Here is a 24,575-nt window from a genome sequence, read left to right on the forward strand (position 1 = left end):
AAAGGAATATATATACATGTAATTGAATTACTAAGCTATATGCCAGAAACTAACACATTGTAAATTGACTATACTTCAGTTAAAAAAATGATTAAAAAAAAGTAAAATGTGTTGGGGGGAGTAAAAATGTAAAGCTTTAGAATATGTTCAAACTTAAGTTGTTATTAACTTAAAATAGATTGTTATAAATAAGTTGATTTATGTAAGTTTCATGGTAACCACAAATCAAAAACCTATTGTAAATAAACAAAAGATAAAATAATCTAAGCATACCATAAAGAAAATCATCAAAATCACATAGAAAGACAACAAGAAAAGGAACAGAAGAATTAAAAAACCACCAGAAAACAACTACCACAATAGCAGTCAGTACATACTTAACAATAATTACCCCAAATGTAAGTGGGCTAAATACTGTCAAAAGACATAATGGTTCAATGGATAAAACACAAAACCCAGCAATGTGCTGCCTAGAAGAGACCCACTTTAAAGACACAAACAGACTGACAGTGAAAGGATGAAAAGAAATATTCTGTGCAAATAGAAACCAAAAGAAACCTGGGGCAGCTATACTTTTATCAGAAAAATTAGACTTTAAGACAAAGACAGTAGTAAAAGACAAAGAAGGTCATTACATAATGACAAAGGAGTCAATCCAATAAAAGAATATAACATTTGTAAATATTTATACACCTAACATAGAAGCAACTAATATACACGACAAATGTTAACAGACATAAAGGGAGAAATAGAAAGCAATACAATAATGGATAGATCACCTAGGCAGAACCAATAAGGAAACACTGGCCTTAAATACACATTAGACAAGATAGACTTAACAGACATATACAGAACATTCCATCCAAAAGCAACAGAATACACATACTTCTTGAGTGCACAGGGAACATTCTTCAGGATAGATCATATGTTAGGCCACAAAACAAATCTCAATAAATTTAAGAAAACTGAAATCCTATCAGGCATCTCTCTGACCACAATGGTATAAAACTAGAAATCAATTACAAGAAAAATCCAGAAAATTCACAAATAAGTAGAGATTAAACAACATGCTACTAAACACCCAATGGGTAAAAAAAAAAAAAAAAAAAAAAAAAAAAAAAAAAAAAAACCCAAAAGAGAAATAAAAAAAATATCTTGAGACGAACAAAAATGGAAATACAACACATCAAAACCTACAGGATAAGGCAAAAGCAGTTAGTTGTAAGACAGAATTTCACAGATAAATGACTACATCAAGAAACAAGAAATATCTCAGATAAACAATCTAACTTTATACCTCAAGAAACTAGAAAAAGAACAAATGAAGCCCCAAATTAGTAGAAGGAAGGAAATAACAAAGATCAGAGCGGGAATAAATGAAACCGAGACTGAAAAGATAATAGAGAAGATCAATAAAACTAAGAGCTGCCTTTTTGATAAGATAAAATTAACAATGCTTTAGTTAGATTTACCAAGGAAAATCCTACCCTAAACCCCAAACCCCAGCCCATACCTTACCCTTACCTGTACTATAAACTCTAAATTAACCAAAAAGCCATAAAATTACATATCATATAACCATATAGCTATAATCATAAACCATAAACCAAACCATAACCAGAAATTAAAATCAGAACCATAAACCATAAATTGTAACCAGAAACTGAAATCAGAAAATAACCAGAAAGAATATACCATAACTAGAAACCATATCCGTAAGTCTTCAGCCATAACCATTAACCATAATCAAAATGTAAACCATAAATTATAAACCTTATACCGTAATAAAAAATTCTAACCTTAGCCCAGCCCAGGGTCAGCTTGCATACAACCCCTAGCCCTAGCCCTCTAAACCACTAATGCCAACCCCAATTTAAACAAACCATACAAAGACATCATAAAAAGAAAACCACAGATCAACATTCCTTCTAAATACAGATATGAGTCCTTCACAACATAATAGCAATAGGAAACCAACAGCATATTAAAAAGATTATGCATCATAAGCAAGTGTCTCTACACCAGAAATTCCAGGTTGTTAACGTAGTAAATCAAGCAATGTAATCAATTATCAAGTTAAAACCAAGCAATGTAATACATGACAATTATTGCATGATCATATAACCTGATGCAGAAAAAGCTTTCAACAAACACCAGTGCAACTTCATCATATAAACACTCTAGAAAGTATGAGGAAAAGGAAATTTGTTCAATATGATACAAAGCATTAGACAAAACACACAGCAAACATCATGCTCAACGTTGAGGACTGAAAGGTTTACCCCTGAATTCAGGAACACGGCCAGGATGCTGGCTTTCACCATTGTTATGATATTCTACCAGAGCAATGAGTAAAGACGTGAAAGGCATCCACATATAAAAGGAGAAAGTAAAACCATGTCTATTCACAGACACAGATGACAGCATCTTTTATATATAACTTCCCAAAGAATCAGCACAAAATTATTTGAGCTAGTCAACTAATTCAGCAAAGTGAAAGGACAAAATATAATAAACAAAAATCCATTTATTTGTAATATACTACCAATGAATAATCTCAAAAGGAATTTAAGAAGACAGTATCATTTTAAATAATGTTAACACTAATAAAATATATAGGAATCGATTTAATCAAGGTGCAAGACTTATACCCTGAAAATGATAAAATAAGGCTGAAAGAAAATCTAAATAATGTGAACACATCCCGTGGTGATGGAAAGATTTAAGATGTCAGTGGTACATAATATGATCTATAAATTCAAGTGATTCCTATGAAAATTCCCAGAGGCTTCTGGGAAGAAATACACAAGCTTATCCTAACATTCACATGAAATTTCAAGGGACCCCAAGAAACCAAAATGATCTAGGAAAAAAAAATCAAAGTTGGACTTTCACTCTTCCCAACTTCACATCTTAGTACAAAGCAACAGTGAATAAAACATTATGATACTGGTATAAACATATACATATAGATCAATTGAACTGATTAGAGAGTGGAGAAAAAAACACATCCATCTATAGTCAACTGATTTTTGACATGGAAGGACATTAAATTGAGGAAAGGATGATCTTTTCAACAGATGGTGCTAGGCAACTGGCTATGTACAGAGGGATGAAATCAGACTCTTACCTCACACTACATATAAAAATTAACTCAAAATAGGTAAAAGGCTTACTTATTCAGCCCTCCAAACCTTGTGGGTTCTACATCCACAAATTCAACCAATTGTGGATCAAAAATATTTACCCCCCAAATTCTAGAAGTTTCCAAAATGAAAAACTTGAATTTGCCTTGCTGGCAACTATTTATATAGCATTCACATTGTATTAGGTACTAAGTAGTCTAGAGATGATTTAAAATACACAGGAATATGTGTATAGGATATATGCAAATACTATGCCATTTTATATAAGGGACTTGACCATCTGCAGATTTTGGTATCCACAGGGTGGTCTTGGAACCATTCCTCCACAGATACCGATGGATGACTGTATAAACTATAGAAGAAAACACAGGGATAAATCTCCATGACCTTGGATTTAGCAATGGTTTCTTAGATCTGACACCAAGGCACAAGCAATAAAAGAAAAAATAGATAAATTGGAATTTCTCAAAATTAAAAACTTTTGGACATCAAAAGACACTATCTAGAAAGCAGAAAGACAGCCCACAGAATGCAAGAAAATAGCTGCACATTGTATGTCTGATAAGAGTCTGTTATCCAGAATATATTGAGAACTTTCACAACTTATCAACCAAAAGACAAACAAGCCAATTATTAAAGTGGACAAAGGACTTGAATAGGCCCTTCTCCAGAAGAGACATACAAATGGTCCAGAAGCACATGAAAAAATGTCATTTTGCCAGGCAAAACCCTATAAATGGTGTTGAATCCATGGGCAATATTAAGGTGACAGCCCCTGCAAAACCTTCAAAGTGTTTGGATGAGGACAGCTCTGATGATGACAAGTGCCATGTGGCTAATGGAGGGGTGTGTGAAGACTGATTTTAAATCTGTTTGACGCAAACAGATTGAGCTACTTATAATTATTTCTCATAAGGATAATGTAAGGGATGGATACACTATATAGTTTAAGGTTTAGGATTACTGTGATTCGTGGTATACCGCAGCCAAGTTTGAGCAGTCTGGCTGCAAGAACTTCCAGCCTGGCAGCAAGGGATTCTGCACGCCCTCTGGCAGAGGTGTCACTTACAGAGGGGCTGTTTTGCTATAAGTAGAAGCTATGATGCATGCTAATCATATGACAATACTGGATCAAGAGTTAGACTGTTTGGGCTCAGTATTGGATTATTAAAATGTTTAGTGAACCTAAAATACTTTGGATATATACTAGAGCAACTAGACGTCGAAGAGATCCTACAAGTGTGTAAAACAAAAAGTAAATTTCTGCATTGAGTAGTTCTGTTTGGTTTCCTCAGCAAGAAACAGTAATTAACGTTGGGACTAGTTTTGCTTCAAGTAAGATGGAGAGTAGAATCAATTCCGTGGCTGTGGAAGTTATTAGGAGTACCCATAGCATAAACAGTGATATATAGGATTCTTTTGCACTAGTGATTCTTTAGATCGGTGCAACTGTCTGGCTGAGAGTATTAATGGTAAGAATCCTGTTGTTAAGCGTTCGTAAAGGTGCTGACAGAGAGTCAGAGAAGACTGATGAAAAGTTAAGACTGTTGTCATTAAATTGGTTAAGAAGGAATAAGCTAGTAAAACTAACTAGTAAACTGAAAGTTGTGGTATCAATTCAAATTATATTGTTTGTTTATAATCACATTTGTGGTATTAATAGTTGGAATAATCATTTTTAAAATTGGAGAAGGTTGAAATTTTGCATGTAACCAATGCCATAGGTGTTTGATACTATTACTAGCAGGGACAGTCTTGTGTAGCTTCACAGGCTGTGAAAACTAGTAAGATGATTATGCAAGCTAGAGTGAAATGAGTATTTAGAATGATTAGAATGATAATATTATTTCTTTCAGACACAGTAGGGAGGATATTAAGTGGGATCAATATATTAATAGCCCATAATGGAAACTGTAAATGCTAGAATAATATTTGTGTAGACTAAAGGAACTTGATAATTATAAATTTAATCATAATTTAATGAGTCAAAATCATTTGTTTTAATTTAAACTGATTATCATATTTAGTCCACTCTAACCCCTTCCGAGTTCACTTGTAGGCTCATCTGATTGCTAGCAGTGAAATTAGGATTAGTGCTATAATGGGTATTGTTATTAGATTGTCTGGGATACTCGGGGTAGGGGCAGAAGATCTAGGGCAATTTCTAGATCAAAGAGGAGAAACGCAATGGCCACAATGAAAAACTTTGTGGAAAAAGGTAGGCATGCTGATCCTATAGTGTCAAATGTGCATTTTTAAGCACTTGATTTTTCTGTGTTTGTAGCTGGGGAAGGCAGAATTCGATAAATACAAGTAACGGGGCTAGTAATATATTCATGCTAACATAAGGTTTATTCTTTTTTGAATTGTACTGAAACCAGCTGATGGGAAGTCAACTGTACTAATTAACACTAGTGGAGACGTATGGGAATAGTTACACTACATCTATGAAGTGTCAGTATCAGGCAGCAGCTTCAAACCCAGAACGATGGTGAGATGTAAAATGAAACTTTAGGAAGCAGATGATTAGGAAAGTAGAGCCAATGATCTTGTGAAGACCACGGAAGCCTGTGGCCATGCAGAATGTTGATCTGTACACTCCATCTGAGATTGTAAGAGGTGTTTCCTAATATTCTGAGGCTTATAGTGGTGTAAACTCCTACAGAGATTGTAAGAAAAAGGGCTTGAAGTATATGCTTACGATTTCCTCCTACCAAGCTGTGTTGAACTCAGGTAATAGATACTCCAGAGGCCAGTAAGACAGAGGTCTTGAGAAGTGGTACTTCTAATGGATTTAGGGGGCGAATGCCTATTGGTTAGCAACCACCTAAATTCAGCTGTAGGGGCAAGACTTGAATGATACAAGCTCCAAAGAAGCCAGTAAAAAAGAGAATCTCTGAAATAATAGGATTATTCCATATCAAAGTTCTTTTTGAACCATTGGTATATGATGGCCTTGAAAATGTTTCATCATCATTGGTATATTGTTAAGATGTTGGTTAATAAGCTCAAGGATAATAAAAATGTTGAGTTTAAATGGAATCATATGACTAGACCAGATGTTATGAGAAGGCCTGAGAGGGCTGCTGTAAGAGGTCAGGGGCTGGGGTTTATGACAGGTATGCATGGCTTGGTGGGTCATTATGTGTTACTGTGTACATGTAGAGGCTTACTAGCAGGGTGAACACATAAGCTTGAATAAGGGCTACTGCAAAGTCAAGGGCAGTGAGCAGAAAAAGAATAACAAACGTATTGAAGGCTGTGGTAGGGTTAATGCTTACTAGGGCCAGGACTGCCCCTCTAATTAAGTAAATTAATAGGTGGCCAGCTGTGATACTAGCCATTAGCTGTATGGCTAGGGCTATTAGTCGTATAAATAAGCTAATAGTTTCAATAATTACTAGCATAGGGATAAGAGAGAGACTGGTGCCCCTTGTAGTAGAAAGTGGGCCAGAGATGCTTTTGTTTTATGGTGGAAGCCAGTAATTACAGCTTTTGCTCATAAAGAAATTGCTATTCCCAGCTATACTGAAAGTTGTGTGGTGGGTGTAAATGAATGTGGTAAGAGACTATCTTATACCATATACAAAAATTAACTCAAAATGGATTAAAGACTTGAACATAAGATCTGAAATCATAAGACTCACATAAGTGGTGAATTCCTTGACATAAGTCTTGGCAATGATTTTTTGGATTTGACACCAAAAGCAAAGGTAACAAAAGCAAAAATAAACCAGTGAGACTACATCAAATTAAAAAGCTTCTGTATAGCAGAAGAAACAATCAACAAATGAAAAGGCAACCTACCCAATGTGAGAAAACATTTGCAAATCAAGTATTTGATAAGGGGCTAATATCCAAAATACATAAAGAATTCATACAATTCAATAGCCAAAAAAAAAAAATTCCAAATAAAAAACAGGCAGAAGATCTGAATAGACGTTTTTCAAAAGACGACACACAAATGGCCAACAGGCACATGAAAAGGTGCTCAACATCACTAATCATCAGGGAAATGCAAATCGAAACTGCAATGAAATATTACCTGTTAGAATAGCTATTATCACAAAGACAAGAAATAAGTGCTGGCAAGAATGGGGAAGAAAGGGAACTCTTGTGTGCTGTTGGTGGAAATGTAAATTGGTACAGTATCTACGGAAAACAGCATGCAGTGTCCTCAAAAAAATTAAAAATAAAACTACCATATGATCCAGCAGTTCCTCTTTTGGGTATTTATCTGAAGGAAACAAAAACATTAACTCAAAAAGATGGATGCACCTCCACATTCACTGCGTTATTCACAATAGCCAAGACATGGAACCAACGTTAAGAGTTCATCAGCAGATGAACGGAAAAAGAAAATGTGATATATACAGACGATGGAATAATATTCAACCACAAAAAGGAGGAAATCTTACCATTTGAGACAACATGGTGGACCCTGAGGATGTTATGCGAGGTGAAGTAAGTTAGTCAGAGAAAGATAAATACCAGATGATCTCACTTTTACATAGAATCTAAAACAAAACGCAGATACAGACAACAGACTGGTGGTTGCCAGAGGTCAAGGATGAAGGTGAACAAAATGGGTGAAGGTAGCCAAAAGGTACAAACCTCCAGTTAAAAATAAGTTCTTGGGATGAATGTACAACATGGTGACCACAGCTAATAATACTGTATTTTAAATTTGAAAGTTGGTAAGAGAGATCTTAAAAGTTCTCATCACAAGAAAAGAATTGTAGCTATATGTGGTGATGAATGTTAATCAGACTTATTGTGGAGATTATTTCACAGCCTATAGAAATATCAAATCACTGTGTTGTACACCCGAAACTAATATAATGCTATATGTCATGCATATCTCAATAAAATTTTCTAATTACAAAAATCTTTATCATTTGAATGGCTACTATTTGAATATTTTATAATTTGCTTAATCTATGAACTATGTTTGCTACTATAAAAAACTTCAATGAACACTGTAGCACATTCATTTTTACTTACTTATCCTATTATTTCATAATAAATCACTAATAGGTACATTTATGTGGTGCCAAATTTCCATTCAGAAAGACTGTACAAATTTACACTTTTAACAACAGTGGGTGAAAATGCCTGCACCCTCTCATGCTCAAGCTGGTAAGAAGTGGTACAATGTCAGTTCCAATTTGATTACTTATTTGGTTATCTTTTCATATTTTTATTGGCTAGTTGCATCTCTCTTTCTCATCCGTCTACTCCAATCCTTTGCCTAGTTTTATATTAGCAAATGGTCTTCTTATCAATTGTATGAGGTTTCTTTTTTTTTTCTAACTTAACTGGAGGCACTAGGGATCAAACCCATGACCTCATGCATGCTAAGCACTCGCTCTACCACTGAGCTATATACCCTTCCCCGCCCCTGTGAGTTCTTTATATTAAGATACACCATTTGTTTTCTATGTTTCAATATTTTTCTCAGTTCATTGTCTTTCAACTTTATTTACAGTGATGTTTATTTGGCTATCCAAACGTTTGAATCTTTTTTTTTTGTGGTTTTGGTTTTGATGCACTGATTAAATAAGATCTCGTGAAAATGATAAAATAACTCCCCTACGTCTTCTTCAAATACTTTTATTATTTTATGAATTTTGATTAGTTTAGTTTGTTTTTATATTTAAACCTTTCGATTCATTTTTTTAATCTGTAGACTGAAGCATAAATGGAAATTTATTTTATTTCAAATCTTAGCCAGCTATCTCAGTGCCAATTATTATGTTAAATTCATCCATTTCCTTCTTGCTTTCTGGAATTTCTTTTATATAGAAATCATTTTATCAGATCAAGGCCAAACTTTTGGTTGGTTGTTTGTTTTGTTTTCGTTTTTTTGGTGGGGGGAGGTAATTAGGTTTATTCATGTATTTATTCTTAGAAGAGGTACTGGGGATTGAACCTAGAACCTCATGCGTGCTGGGCATGTGCTCTACCACTTAAGCTATACCCTCCCCTCAAGATCAAACATTTTTAGATACTCTCTTTATACAATAATTTTGATACCTTTTTATTTGATCTTTGTTTTCATGAATTTTCAATCATAAATCCTACCAAATTTTAAGTTTAAGGGTCTTCAGTTAGTTTTTTACTGCATATTTAAATAATGTCACATCCAGGGCTGATTTACTCATTCTTTATCCCCCCTGCCCTTAGAAATCAGTATGTCACTTCCACTCACATCTTATTAGCTAAAGCAAGTCACATGGTCACACCTAATTTCAAGGGCGTGAGGAGGGTAATCTTTCCATATGTCCAAGAAAGATAAGAAAATTAGAAATATTGATGAACTTTTGTAAAACTAGCATGTTACCTGAGAGGTAAAATGAAATTTCTTATTGTAAAAGCTACCAGATTGCTGAGAAAGCATTTATTTAAAAGTGACTGATTTTAAAAGAAGAACAAATTAACTTTTTTCCCACCTCTAAAATATCAGCTATATACAGTTTTCTCGGTTTTCCTCCCCTATGCCTTTTAAAATTTTTCATGGTTGTAATCATACTCTAAACTCTGTTGTTTGTCTTACCCTTTTTCTATTTTGCTATAGAATCATTATAATTTTTGATGCTGGTGTAATCAAATAGAATTTCTAAATGGAATTTTTCAATTAAACATGTTCTTAGAATATCTTAATAATCCTTATTATGATTTGAAATTTGTATTCAGTTTAATTCTTAATCCTTACCTGTGTTTAAAGAAAATAAACAATAAACCAGCACACTTCATATCTTAAGTACTTGTAGGAAAACCTGGTCCTTCCTGAAATGCAAATTGTTTATGGCTAAACAAAACAGCTGCTCAATTCTGAGAAAGTATTACTAAATTCTAAAAAGAGACAATTTATTCTATCATAATAAGTAAGTAGCTTGAAAATCCTGGAAATAGAAAAAAGAGCAGAAACCAACTAATGGAATATGATTATTAAATTGCTCAAATAATATATTATTATATCTAAAGATGTCACATTTTAAGAGGAATGTAACAGTTTTTAAAATATCAATTTTAATTTTATATAATTACCTTACAACACCAAAAGCTGATAAAGTAAGAGTAACGTAAGATAACCCTTCAGTTTGTGAAAGTATTTATCACAAGTTCCCTTAAGTGAGTTTGAAGTATAATAAATACACAAAAATTAAATTGCTTCAAAGCTTTTCAGGATTGACTCTAAAATAAAAATGACCAGTTCCTGTGCTCAACTTTACGATGTTGGAGCAACAGGCTCAACTATGAATAGTGACTATAAATAGAAGGCAAGAAAAAAATTATACATTCAAAATTGAGCCACTGGCAAGAAAGTGGCTTTCACACAGTTGCTAGTTGTTAGAAAAGAAATCTTGAGATGCTTCAAGGGAATGAATTTTTCTTCATTTGTTACATGAAGAAAAATGTACATATCAAGGGTCCTACCGTTTGTCTTTCAGTATCATCTTGTTCCTCCATGACTTTTGTTTCTTCCTCATGAACTGAGTGAGACTCATTTTCTTGTTGTTTACACTCTTCTTGGAGATTTTTGCTGATTGCTGCTTCTACACTCTTTACTTCACCTTTGACAAAGGGAGTTACTGTGGAGGTGTTTTCCTGTGATGCTGCTGGAACGGGCCTCAGCGGCGTGACATGATCATATTGAGTATGCAGGAGTCGCAGAGCAATGTCAGATGTTGCTAGTATCCTTGGAATTTCAAATCCAATCTGTGTCTCGGAGAATCTGACACTTCTGTACCTGTCAATTAATTTAACAAAAAGGATGAGGCTCTAGGAAATTCTAGATCTCTTGTGAAATTATATACCTAAGCAGTATTTCTCTCCACTTTGATTTCACACTAGTTCTGAGTCCCAACCCGCACTTGCTTTCTGTGCAGCATTTGAACCAGTTGCTGATGATACCCTTCTCAGAACTCTCTTAGGATCTATGACTCCATTCTCCTTTCCTCCATCTCTGGCAGCTCTTTCTGTTCCTTTCTATGGCCTCCTTCCTAACTATCCCTTAAGTGTACACGTCACTCAGCTCTCCATCCTGGGCCCTCTTTTCTTCTCCCTCTTCATATGCTCCCTGCATATTATCATTTGTATGGCTTCAATTATTATTTATATTGCCAGGAGTTTTTAGCATGAGTTTTACATTTCCTAGGGGAAGCATCCCTGAATGAACTTTAAAAGGTCCAAAAATGCCCTTACATATGGGTGAACATATGTAATCATTTAAAGTTCTTAAGAATCTATGACTTCCAAGAAGTTAAAGACTATTGATCTATATGCTACAGACTCCCCAAAATATATACCCAACTCAGATTCCTCTCAATGGCTCAGACAGTTGCACTCTGATGTCTCACAGGTACTTCAAACTCAGCAAGTGAAACACTGAACTCGTCACCCCGACCACCCCCTTGCCATCACAATCACCATCACCACAAAATTTGTTCTGCCTCCATTATTCCTTATCTTAGTAATACGACACCACCTAATTCTCTTCTTAAACCTGGGTAGTTAATATAGGGCTACTCATACTTTTACTCTTTTTAAATTATACAGATTAATTTCCTTCACTTCTATATTTAACATATTTTACAATGAAATAGGTTATATTAATATATTGACTTCGATTAACCCACAGAGAATTCTGTAGCAAATTGAACTTTGAAAACAGTTCGTTCCTTCCTTTGACTAAATATCAAAAATAAACTCCAGTTTTTCCCATTGTCATGTGATCAGTCTTTTCAGAGCTGGGACCAGAAACTAGGCCTCCTAACCTCTATTCTGGTCACTTCCCCCCTAAAACTCAAGGCGATACTAACTCAATTAATTTGAAATGTTTGAGATAAAGCAGCAACTGAGTGGTCATGAATTTACCATTATCTCTATCATTCCTCAGAATGGTATTACTTGTTGAAAATGAATGATTGGGGGAACAATCTCTTAAATACATAAAAAATAATAAACGTGAAAATCTTATTTTTAACAGTTCACAAAGATAAATTTTTGTTTGTTTGTTTCAGATTGCCATGTAGAAAGCACCCACCACTTCTACTTTTTGGTGGGGAGGGAGGTTAAGTGTGAAAAGAAGAGGAAAACCTGGTATTTATTCAGTGTGTATTTGTACTAGTCACCGCCCTATGACCCTTACATGTGTTAACATTTAATCCTCAGCCCAGTCCTATTAAGTGACATAATCATCACTTTACTGCTGATACACTGAAGCATAACAAGTATGCTAAGTAAGTTGCCTAACATAAATGGCAGGTCTATGAGTCAAAGCCCAGTTGGCCGACTTCCTAACATGAGATTTTGTAAGTATGCTATGCTGTAATGCGACAGGCCTCTGCCTGGTCATCCCGATGTGACCCTACTGCCTTCAGACCTCCAGTATCCACAGTATCACCCATGGAATACCTTGGATTCTTCTTGAGGTTTGCCCACACATAGAGAGTAACATTTTCATCTTGAATGACTTTTTCCATATTTCCACTGTCCAGATCTGCTAAAGTACTAGCTTGCTGCAAGAGGAAAAGAAAACTTTATAAAGATTAGAGGCCTCATAAGTTATGCCACTTAGATAAGCTATCCTATCACTTAGGTGTTGGATCCCTTCAATATTTAAAAGAGTAAGTTGGGTAAAAATGAGGTCCAATTAAAACAAAAAGTTGTTTTAAAAAATATTCGCTAAACAAAACTTATTCACTTAATTAAGTGTGCTTCCCCTTGTTCACTCAGTTTCTCTTAAGGTATCTAGGGACTGACATTGCTCCTTTATCCCCAGGTAGCCCTTGTGGGTTACACTTAGGCTACCCTTTTCAATTTTTACATTGTCATGACTTTTCATTTGAGCTACATAATGCTTCTTTATCCTTACTCTATTAAAATGTACATTATGTTACTGCAGAAGTTAGCCTATTGCTGAACATACCAAGTTTAGAAAACAAAATATCCAGTTGATAGAATCCAGATGAATCATGTGTTTTACTAGTCCAATACTTGATATCCAACATTAAACATACAATTTAAGGATGCTCTTAAGAATTTTTTAAGACTAACATAGGTTGATGCCTATGGCTTAAGAAATTAGCTCTCTTAAAGGCTTTGAATAAGCCAGTATGTATTTGGTTCCTAGAATGTAAAAACCTAAAAGTTTCTTCTGTATAGCACAGGGAACAATATTCAATATCTTGTAATAATCTTTAATGAAAAAAATATGAAAATGAATATATGTATGTATATGCATGACTGGGACACTGTGCTGTACACCAGAAATTGACACATTGTAATGGACTATACTTCAACAGAATAAGTAAGTAAACAAATAAATAAATACTGTTACTTCCAAATTAAAAAATAAGTATTGGGGATTGAATTTATTGCTAATTTTTTAAAGAAGTGATTATTCTCCCATACTTTTTTTTTTCTGACACTAACTTTTCGAGGCATCCAGGATAGTTGCCTTGTAGAGCTGTTCCACATTGTGGATTTATCTGGTTGTTTCCTTATGGTTTAACTCGCTTGTCTATCCTCTTCATTTTTTGAACACTGGACGTTAGGTGTAGGTAGTTTTAATTACATTAAATGAACCATTTCTGGCAGGAAGGCATGGTGGGTTATGTTGAGTTCTTCAGACTGCATTGTATCAGAAGGCATACGATACCCCACTGTTAACAACGTGGACTTGAGCACTTGGTTAAGGTGGTGACCACCCACCTTGCAAAGTATGTTTTTTTCCAGTCAGTAAGTAATCTGTGGTCTAATACTTTGGCAGTATGAGAATAATGTGTTCCTCAACTTTTCACCTAATTATTTAGGTAGACATTGATGATCTTTATCAATTATTACACTGGGAATTGAAAAATGGTGATTTTCTACCTGACCATTCCTTCCACATTTATCAGATGGCATTCCTCTGTAAAGAGCTGTTCTCCCCAACCTATCCCCCAACCCCACTTTCCGCCTTCCTTTTTGGAGTATTACTGTAGACTGATGCATTTTTATTTATTCAACGTACTATCATCAATTACAGTCATTTTTCATTCTGATATTCAAATTATCCCAGTGGGAGCTTCTTTAAGCCAGTCCTGTCCCTTTGGATATGACTCCATTAGTCTTTCAGTATTTACTTGCTTCCTGGCACAAGATTACTCAACCCCATCTTTCAGTAACCCCAGCTTTCACTTCCCCTGCCCTAAACCTGAATCAGCCATTTACCCCAATTAGACCTGGTTCCTTTATATGGAATAAAAAGAAATCTCATTCTTACTGATATTTTCATTACAAATTTAACACTATGATATTCTCTCTAATCTTTTTAATATAATGTATCTTTTTTCTCTTAAAGTAAAAATCTTGATTACTAATAATTATAATACATTTCCTTACTGACTTTCTCTTACAATATAAATAAAATAGTTGCAAAATTATGAATATTACTGTTAACAATAAATTTAGTGATGATTAAGCCTTCTTTGCAGTTTTTTTCTGGTAATTAGAGCATATTCTGGGAGAGGGCATAGCTCAGTGGTAGAGTGCATGCCTAGCATACATGAGGTCCTGGTTCAATCCCCAGTACCTCCATTAAGAATAAATAAACCTAATTACCCCCCAATAAAATTAAAAAATAAAATAATTTAAACACAGAAAAAAGAGAATATATTCTACCAAGACTATAAAGGTGACTATGTTCTAGATCAAAAGAAACCCAGAGACAAAACAGCCAAAACTAATGTGTGACCTTAGATTGTTTTCTGATTTAAAAAACAAAACAAAACAAAACAAAAACAGCTATAGAAGATACTCACGGCATGACAGGAAAAATTTAATATGGACAGGTATTTAAAAATTTAAATATGGATAGGTATTAGAATATATTATGGAATTATTACTTTTTTAGGTATAATAATGGTTCTACAATTATTTGGATATTATCATTAGTGCTAAGATATTTGGCAAAAATAGAGTAATTACCAATCATTGTAATCTTGTGTCAATTGATTCATTTAGAGTGAATATCTAATTTATTTTCATAATGGTCCCAGTAAACCTCAGCAAGCATAAGAATAAAATCCTGTACCTTAGTTATATTGATAATGTTTTATTTCTTTAAAATATTTACAGTTGTTAAATGTGGATAACGACATGTGTCTTAAATTATTCTACTGACTTTCCCATAACGTTTTAATTCTTAAAAAAAAAAAAAGATACTGGATTTTAAAAACTATATAAAATTTTAACTCTTACAAAAGTTAGTAACGTGTAAAGCAAAACATCACACTTACTCTGAGAAGTATTTCTGTGGCTATGTTAAACTTAAGATGAAGGAGCTCCTGCAGTTCTAGAATTGATCCCTGGTACTGTGCTATGTTTTTGTCTTGCAAATCATATGGTGGGGTTTCCAATAAAATTAATTTCAATCTCTCAATTAACTATAAGAAAAAGTAAACATAAAAAGTAAGTTTACTATAAAAGCAATCTGACAAAGTCAAAGAAAATGCGAAATGGGGGATGTTTATCACTTTTGAATTGAGAAACACATCACCAGTAAAACATACAAAAATACTTCCCTGTATTTATTGCATTATTTAAGAGCATGGAAAAATAAAATATAGCCTCTAAAAACTCCATTATTAGAGTTCTCAACCATGTGAAACAGAGCTGTCATTAGCAAGCTAACAGATGAGGCATAGCTGGTCATGACCTAAGACTGCGGAACAACAGAATAACAATATGATTGCAACAGTGAGGGGGAGAGAGAGGAGAAAGAGGAGGAGAATTACTAACACATATCGAATGCTTACTATGTGCCAGCAACTGTTCTAAATGCTTTATGTGTTTTACGTCATTCCGTTCATTCAGCTCTGCAAATTACCACTACTACTGTTCATTGTGCCTATTTTATAGGTGAGGAAACTGAGGCAATCTGGTTCCACCAGTAAGGAGCTTGGAGGACGCCACTCCACCCTAACAAGGGAGAAGCTGAACAGACGGAAAAACCAACTCTTCTTTGACCCATAACAGAGAGGACGACACAGGGCAAATCCCCGTCCCCAAGTCTGGAGACCCACTGGTGAATTCAGGGAGTCGGTTTACCTGAGCAGAGTCAGGAGGAAAAACCACTGCGCGGGAGCCGGTGCCAGCTAGGAAAACATGAACCGCAGGAAGAGTTGCTGAAGGATCAGGGCGGAGCGCGGCGAGAGTCACCAACTTCCGGGAGGACGCAGCCCGGGGAGCGTGAGCGGCCAGCGTATGGCGAGATTTACTATCTCAAGATTTACCTGCAGGTGCTCAACATGGTGCCCACAAAAAATAAGTGGAATAAACCCCCTCGTGCCTGCGACAGGGGGAGGGGAAAAGGACCCACAAACCAGAGCACTCTGTTCTTCACAGGGCTTGATCTCGGGAAAGTAATTAACTAGAGCCTACCTGGAATTTCATCAGAGCCTAAATCACCCGGGGAAAGGAACTACCCAACTCCAGCTGGCTCGAGCTATCCCCTCCCACCTAAGAGGGAATAAGAAAAACCACAAACACTTGCGAAGTTCACCGTCCAGAGGCACAGGCTTGCTGAAAGACTAGGGCCGAATCACAGGTCTTCTCCCTTCCCCAATCCCACCTTACCACCACGTTACTAAGGGCTTATTTACAGCAGTTCCTTTTACCTACTACATCATGACCAGCTACCAAGAAAAAATTACAAGGCATACCGAAAGGCAAAACCCACAATTTGAAGAGACAGAGCAAGCATCACAGCCAGACATGGCAGGGATGTTAGAATTATCAAATCAGGAGTTTAAAACACCTGCGATTAATATGCTAAGGGCTCTAGTGGATAAAGTAGATGGCATGCAAGAATAGAGGACGATGTAAAGCAGAGAAAGGGAAATCCTAAGAAAGAACCAGAAAGAAAAGCTAAGATCAAAAACAGTTCAAGAGAAATGGAGAACGCCTTTGACAAGCTTAGGCCTTAGCTGGACTCAGCTGAAGAAAGAATCTCTAAGCTAGAGAATAAATCAATGGGATCTTCAAAACCAAAAAGCAAAGAGAACAAAGACTGGAAAAAGCAAAATAGAATATCCAAGGACCATGGGACAATTACCAAAAAATGTAGCAAATATGCAATAGAAATACCAGAAGAAAAAGAAAAATACAAGAGAAATATTTTAAATAATAATGACTGAGAATTTCCCCAATCTACTGTCAGACCCCAAACTACAGATTCAGGACGCTCAGAGAACACGAAGCACGATAAATGGCAAAACAAAGAAAAACAAAAAACTCTTTATTTATTCATATCATTTTCAAAATACAGAAAATCAGAGATAAAGAAAAATTCCTGAGAGCAGCCAAAGGAAAAAAGTACCTCACCTTTAGAGGAACAAAGTTAAGAATTATATCCTACTCCTCAGAAAGTAAGAAGAAAGTGGAGAGGTATTTAAAGTGTTGGGGAGAGGGTATAGCTCAAGTGGTCTAGCATGCACGAGGTCTTGGGTTCAATCCCCAGTACCTCCTCTAAAAATAAAGAAATAAAAAACCTAATTACCTCCCCCAGCAAAAGAAAACAAACAAACAAAAAAAAAAAATTAAGAGAAATGGAGGCACAGCATGTTCAAGTAACAACTAATAAGTGGCAGGATTTAATTTTGAACACTGACAGATAATATATAGCAAATGTCTAAACTGAGAGAGACAGCGTAGTAGTGCTGGGTAGTTATGGGCTCAAGCCCAAAACCTGGGCATCCATCCTCATCACCTGCTACCAGGTGTGACCTTGGCCAAGTTAGTTAACATCTCTGTACCTTGCCTTTTTCGTTTGTAAAATGGGGATAATGGTGCCTACGTCATAGTGTTATTAGGGAAATTCAGCTGAATAACTGGAACCAGGCTGAGAAAGCCTGGTATAGTAAGTGTCATCTAAGAGTTTGTCAAATAAATAAGTGGGATAATTTGGAACTTAGTGTTTACAATGGGATCACTGCTATCCAATTCATTCTCTTTTTCTTGTGGCTTCCTGCTTTAGTTTCCTATTGCTACTGATTATTCTCCTCTTCTGTCCCCTTTTTGTTTTACTTATCCTTTTCTCATCTCCCCCTACTATTTATTACTTCCGCTTCTATACTCCACATTCATAATAGGAAGATGTCACAACCATCTCATCACTCGTGATCTCTAGTCTCCATCCTGCTGCCTCCCTGCTAATCAAAGAGCAGCAGATTCCTGGACCAGCATCACACCATGGCAGCCTCCCTGGTAGACAGGATATGCAATGCCAAGAACACTGTATGATGAATCCATTAGTGTCCAAACATCTCACAATGTATGGGAGGCTCTTTGCAGCATTTGCAAAGTCAGAATAAGGCCCATCTAAGGTCTCGTAGGGGACTGTAAGCATGTCACAATCTGTTTCTTCATATGTAAAATGAATCTCGTAAACTTGTGGTCCGGATTAAATTAGGCAAAGCATGTTATGACCTTAACAGCGTCTGGAGTTATCCCATTTGATAGCAACATGGAGAAGGTGCAAACCACAGTAACAAGAAGCACCAGAATGTGGTAAGGAATTGAAACAAAAGCATCAGAGGATAAAAGGACTCTGAAGACTGTGAATTCCTCCAAGTTTCTACTGTTATGTAGATGTGTCTAAGTGCGAATTCCTTTCTGTTTATCCTAACTTGAGATTTGTTGGTTTCTGAGGATTCTGGAAAATTGTCTGCCATTATCGCTGAATATTGTCTCTCCTTTACTCTAGATCTCCTTCTGGTACTCCTTTTCAAGATATGTCTAGCCCTTTTTGTGCCATTATACATGTTTGTTAACTACTCTTTGATATTTTTCATCTCTTTACCTCTCTGTGCTGTATTCTGATAAATTCTTCCAGTCTAACTTCTGACTCACCCTTTATTAAAAATTCTTAGGGGGAGGATATAGCTCAGTGGTAGAGCGCATGCTTAGTATGCACGAGGTCCTGGGTTTAATCAAAAAAGTAAATAAATAAATAAACCTAATTACCTCCCCCCCCCAAAAAAAAACCAAACAACAAAAACAGTAAAGGTGAACCAGTCAAGTTATCATCTCCCATTGCAGAGCAGGTTTTCCCCAATTATCCACATTGACCACATTACCTTTTTGAGTCTCTCAGCCATAAAAGAGTCCCTGATCCAACTTGTCACCTTGCTTGTACCCTAGGCTTTGCTTCCTGATGTCCCTTTAAATGAATGCTAAACCACCAGGGGTTAACAGTTGCTCTGGGAAGCAACTTTGAGACTTGCCTACTTTTCTGAATTGTTTTATGGCCTCCAAGATTTTCCTTTACTTTCTTTTGAGATGGGCAATGGATTTAAATGTCCTTTAACTTTTTTTTTCCCTAGCATTTTTAAGTGCACTGTAAAGCGGTAGCTCCTCAGACTAGCCTATCCATCCTATTTGCAGAAATAGATATTCTTACTCATTTTTATACTTCCTGTGCTTAAAAGTGGTGCCTGGCACATAGTTAACATTAAAAAAATGTGTACTGAATCACTGAAGAGTGGCTAATTCCAGCTGAGGATAAAATCACACAATTTTCTACTCGAGTTATCTACATAAATGGATGCAACTTGATCTTTTTTCTTGTTAGACGCACATACAGTTAATACTTCAGATTTATGTTAGGCTGATCTTACCTAAGGTGGCAAGAGGTTTTTAGGAGTTGTAAAAAGAAAAAAGAGACCAAAAAGATGAGCAAATATCCTCTCCATAGCCAAGGAAGTAGTAGTGTTATGAATTGGCAAATACTATATGAATTTAATTTATCTCTATTTTTAGAGTCAATATCAGAGTACAGAATAACACTTAAATACTTACATTTAGCACTAGTTTACTCTTTGCAATCACTGCCTCAAAAGTCTCATTGGTTTCCTCTTTCCACAAGCTAATAAAAGTATTAATTTCTTGGGATATTGAAGGATCAGGACTCCCATCACATTGAATGTAGTGTTTCCACTGTGGAGTAAAAATGTTTGAAGGTTCACATGGGTGAAAATTCAACCAAAGATTAAAAATTCCTTCTTTTTCAAAGTATGAGTTCTTATAACCTAGTTTTCCCAATTTAGGCAAAAAACATATTATGACTTTAACTAGTTTCTTGAGATATCTGTAAAATAACAAACTTCCTCTTCATCAAAATAATGTATAAGCCTTAATAATTCAAATTAATAGATATTCTATTTATTGTCATACTTGAATCTTTAAAACAGTATTTATGAGTTGATTTTGGTTTGCTTTCCTTTCTAATCATACAGCTCCTGTGTGTACAAAAGCTAACACTTGGGCTGTCTTCTACTTCTCAAATTATTACTAATTGTTCATCGCCACTGTCATTTCAGGATGAGTCCTTCCATTCATTTTCTAGTCAGTGCAAGTTCAACATTTGTAGTCATACTGTACTCACAATTTTTTGCTTTAAATTATACTATAATCTTTTGCCATATTATTACAATTTTCCCTTTTTATCCTGATCATCATCTATATTGTTTCCAAAGTTATGCTGTTTTGAGCAACACTAGATTGCCTTAAGCTCATTAAGCTTAAGATATAAAAATACATCTTAATTATATATCTTAATTAGGGTATCTTATATATCTGAATTAGGATAATTTCCTCAGTATAGAGTCCCCAAAATTAAATCAGAATCAAAGGACATAAAAATGTCAAGGATCTTATTTTTGACAAATAGTTTTCTACAAAACTATATGAATTTACTTCATTACAAGCAAGATGAGAGAGAGATTTGTCAGATCAGAGATTTTTTTATAGACAAATTTAAATTTTCTTGTTATTAATCTGGATACCAGATTACAACTCCCTCTTTTGTTGTCAAAGCATTAACTAAAAATAAAAAAGCAGTTTTACCTGAGACAGCAATCTCTTCTCTCGTTTCAATTTCTCTGCTTCAGGGAAACACCTCTCTAATAAATAAAGTTCTTCAAGTTCTTCATTGCTCCTTTCTAGAGCCTGTTGCATGCGAATACATAACATTGATCTTGTCTTTAATTTCAGCTTTGTGTCTCACAAGTAGCATCTAAAATGTACTAGACAAAGTATTTAGTCCTCAAGATGAATACTAAAATGAGAATGAATGTAACTGTTATTTCCAAGCAGTTTAATCTGAAACAGTGGTTTACAAAGTGGGATCTGCAGACTCCCAGTGGGTCCCCCAGGCTCTTTCAGGATCTGAGGTCAAATCTATTTTCATAATTATACTAAGGCATTTTTGCTTTTTTTGCAGTGTACACATTTGCACTGATGGTGCAAGATGGTGTAAAGCTGCTGGTGCCTTAGCACAAATTGGCACGGGCTGTACTGGTGGTCTTACCCTTCCGGGGAGGCGGGCAGTAACCAGCCAGACTCACATAAGAATGACCTGAAGAATAAGTGAAAGTTACTAGTTTCATTAAATGTCACAGCTTAAGTATATGCCTTTGTATTTTTCTGTATGATAAAATGGGGTGTAAGCATAACGCACTTCTGCTACCTATCAAAGGACTATGCTAGCTTAAGAAACAAACACGTGTGCAGTTACTGGAGTATTTTAGCAGACACTCTTTCAAAAACAAAGTGAGTGTGTCGCTTTCACGAAACAGCTCAAAGTACTTGTTTCTGGTAAAATTCAAGCTTTCAGATACAAATCTGAATTTTAGAAAACTTGGGTCCACCACTAGTGAGTCAGACAGTTTCCCAATCCTTAAACACTTTTCTCATTTGATTGGCGATGATATTAATGCATGTGATGTTCTGGATAATGAATACTAAAAATGTGTCAACGTTTGGAAGGAAATAATTCAGTGAACCAATTTTTCCGAGCAACCAATGCATCATATTGTGAAATCATGCATGGATACAAGATCTATTCAAAGTTTAAGAACAGATCAGTGTTTTAGTGTGATAGCGTATGTAAAGGTCATTGATTTGGTTTCACATTAAGGTACTACCATCTACTGAGTTTCAGTATAGTATCAAAGAAGACTAGCCACGGTGATCTGAAAGGTTACTACAGTACTCCTCCTTTCCCCACTACGTAACTGTGTGAGGCCAGATATTTTTTAATATACTTCAGTCAAAACAACACATTGTAACGGATGGAATAATGAAGGAGATATGAGATCCCGTTGTCTCCTGTTAAGTCAGATATTAAAGAGGTTATAAAAATATAAACAATGCCACTCATTTTCCTAATTTAAAAATACATATAGTGTGTGGTGCTGGATGTTAACTAGACTTACTGTGGGATCATTTCACAATATGTGCAACTATTGAATCATTATGTTGTACACCTGAAACTAATAATAACATGTCAATTATATTTCAATAAATATATATATATATATTGTAATTGTTTTTTCTTAAAAGTATGTTAATGTACTTGTTTTTTATTCATGTTTTTTAACAATGTTTAATCTCTTTTAATATAATAAATGTCTTTAAATTCTGTTTTAATATCTAATATGGTAAATATTGATGGAGATAACCCCTGTGAACAAAAGCTCCTTGGGGGGGTCTTCAGTTTTTAACAGTAATGAGGTTTTGTCCTGGGATTAAAATATCTCAGTCCTACTGTTCCAATAATGAAAATTCTGATGAAAAAGAGAAGCAAAATTTTAACATTTGACATTTGGTAGAATTTGAACATTTTTTGTCCCTATTTAATTATCCATAACACATTGAGAATAATACCTTTTTTATTTTTAAATTGAAGTTCAGTCAGTTACAATGTGTCAGTTTCTGGTGTACAGCACAATGTCCCAGTCATGCATATACATACATATATTTGTTTTCATATTCTTTTTCATTAAAGGTGAGAATAATAACTTAATAGTTATAAGCACGGGCTCAGGCTACTACTGTCTAAGTCCTGACTCTGTAACTTACTAGTTTCTTAATCTCTCTATTCCTCAATTTCCTGATCTATGAAATGTGGGTAATAATTTACCCACCATAACTCTCTGATAGGATTAAATGAGTTAAACCAGTTCACATAAGGCCTAAATGCTACTAGTAGCTACACGGAAGAACATTAAATGGCCAGACAGATCTGAACGCCACGTAGTTTGTCTTCAGTAATAATATCATTAACGTGTATTCACTTTTGCTTCAAGTTTTCGCCATTTTTCTTTCTCAGTTCGTTGTATTTCAAGTCTCTCCATTTCTTCTTTTTCATGTTTCACACGGGCTTCCTCTAAAGAACAGCAAAATGTTTTATTTTCAGTCTGTTTTCAAGCCCTTAAAGTTACTTCAAATATTTTCAAGATACAGTGAGGCTGGAATACTTTATAGAAGTCACAACCTTTATTATGTGGTAGAAATAAAACAGGTGCTAGATTTCTTTCAAAAAATTAACACGACTCTCAAACTTTCTGGCCCACAATGATATTTCTCTTCTCCAAAAAGTTTATAGCAATCCAATAATGATTTTAATCAATGAAAAATGACAGGTCTATCATGGGTAATTAAGAAGAGATAACATCTTCAGAAGATTTCCATAATCTTGTGACATCTGCATCGTCGGAATTACCTTAATTTTCTCTTACTTTCAACTACTAAGAAACAACAAATGAAATATATGTTGAAGAATATGGGTTTAGCTCCATATAGTAAAACTTTCCCAAGATGTAGGATTCTGATACTGAATTCTTATGAGTCACCTAAAAAGGACTTACATGATTATACCTAAAAAAATCAGCATGGAAACCTGAGGATACAGACTTTTACAGTCTGAATCTGAAATCAACAGATGTTCTTCATGCTAAAAGCTACAACCACTTGAACTATTCAGATTTTTAAAATCGCTTTTTGGCATTTTAAAGAATCAATACTTTTATTAATTTATATTTGACATTCTTTAACAAATGAAAGTCCTCTTTAAATTGGCAAATAAATATTATTAATCTATAAGATCTTAGGCTGTTCTGTGTATTTCTCGCTAGTGTATATTTCCCATATTTAATTTGAGTTTCAGAATTCTTACTGCACAATAAGCACCAATGCCTCTAATTTAATCAGTGAATATAAACACTTTTAAGATAAAGTTGCCTAACACAGCACTATGAATCAACTTCACTTCAATAAAAAATAAAAAAAATAGGGTTGCTATATTTTGCCAATAAAAATACAGGATACTCAGTTGAATTTGAATTTCAGATAAACAATGGACTCTTTTTTTGGTTTAAGCATGCCCCAAATATTACATGGGACAAATTATCCCAAATTATCCATTATTTATCTGAAATTCCAATTTAACTGGGCATCTTGTATTACATCTGGCAACTCTACTTCAAGATATATCAGAGAGTGATTGGTGTGTACTAACAGAACTTTCTGGGTACCCTTTAAATAGTAAATAGCTAATGTGAAACAGATTAAATTAAAAAAAACTAAAAATTCTGAAAA

At 34.9% G+C, this 24,575-nt stretch overlaps 1 protein-coding gene across 3 annotated transcripts in view; it reads right to left on the reverse strand.

Annotated features, from left to right (window-relative positions):
• Positions 1-24,575, reverse strand: part of DNAI7 (dynein axonemal intermediate chain 7) — a 59,102-nt gene that overhangs the window by 24,733 nt on the left and 9,794 nt on the right. For all 3 annotated transcript variants that reach the window (XM_031443952.2, XM_031443951.2, XM_031443958.2), the window contains 6 exons: positions 23,273-23,364; positions 21,042-21,143; positions 19,995-20,132; positions 15,434-15,580; positions 12,567-12,670; positions 10,587-10,899 (listed from right to left, as the gene is read on the reverse strand). In XM_031443952.2, coding sequence (XP_031299812.2) covers positions 10,587-10,899; positions 12,567-12,670; positions 15,434-15,580; positions 19,995-20,132; positions 21,042-21,143; positions 23,273-23,364 — 896 coding nt within the window. The remainder of the gene's footprint in view (positions 1-10,586; positions 10,900-12,566; positions 12,671-15,433; positions 15,581-19,994; positions 20,133-21,041; positions 21,144-23,272; positions 23,365-24,575) is intronic.

The sequence above is a fragment of the Camelus dromedarius genome, chromosome 25 (genome assembly GCF_036321535.1).
Source record: "Camelus dromedarius isolate mCamDro1 chromosome 25, mCamDro1.pat, whole genome shotgun sequence".
Taxonomy (NCBI): domain Eukaryota; kingdom Metazoa; phylum Chordata; class Mammalia; order Artiodactyla; family Camelidae; genus Camelus; species Camelus dromedarius.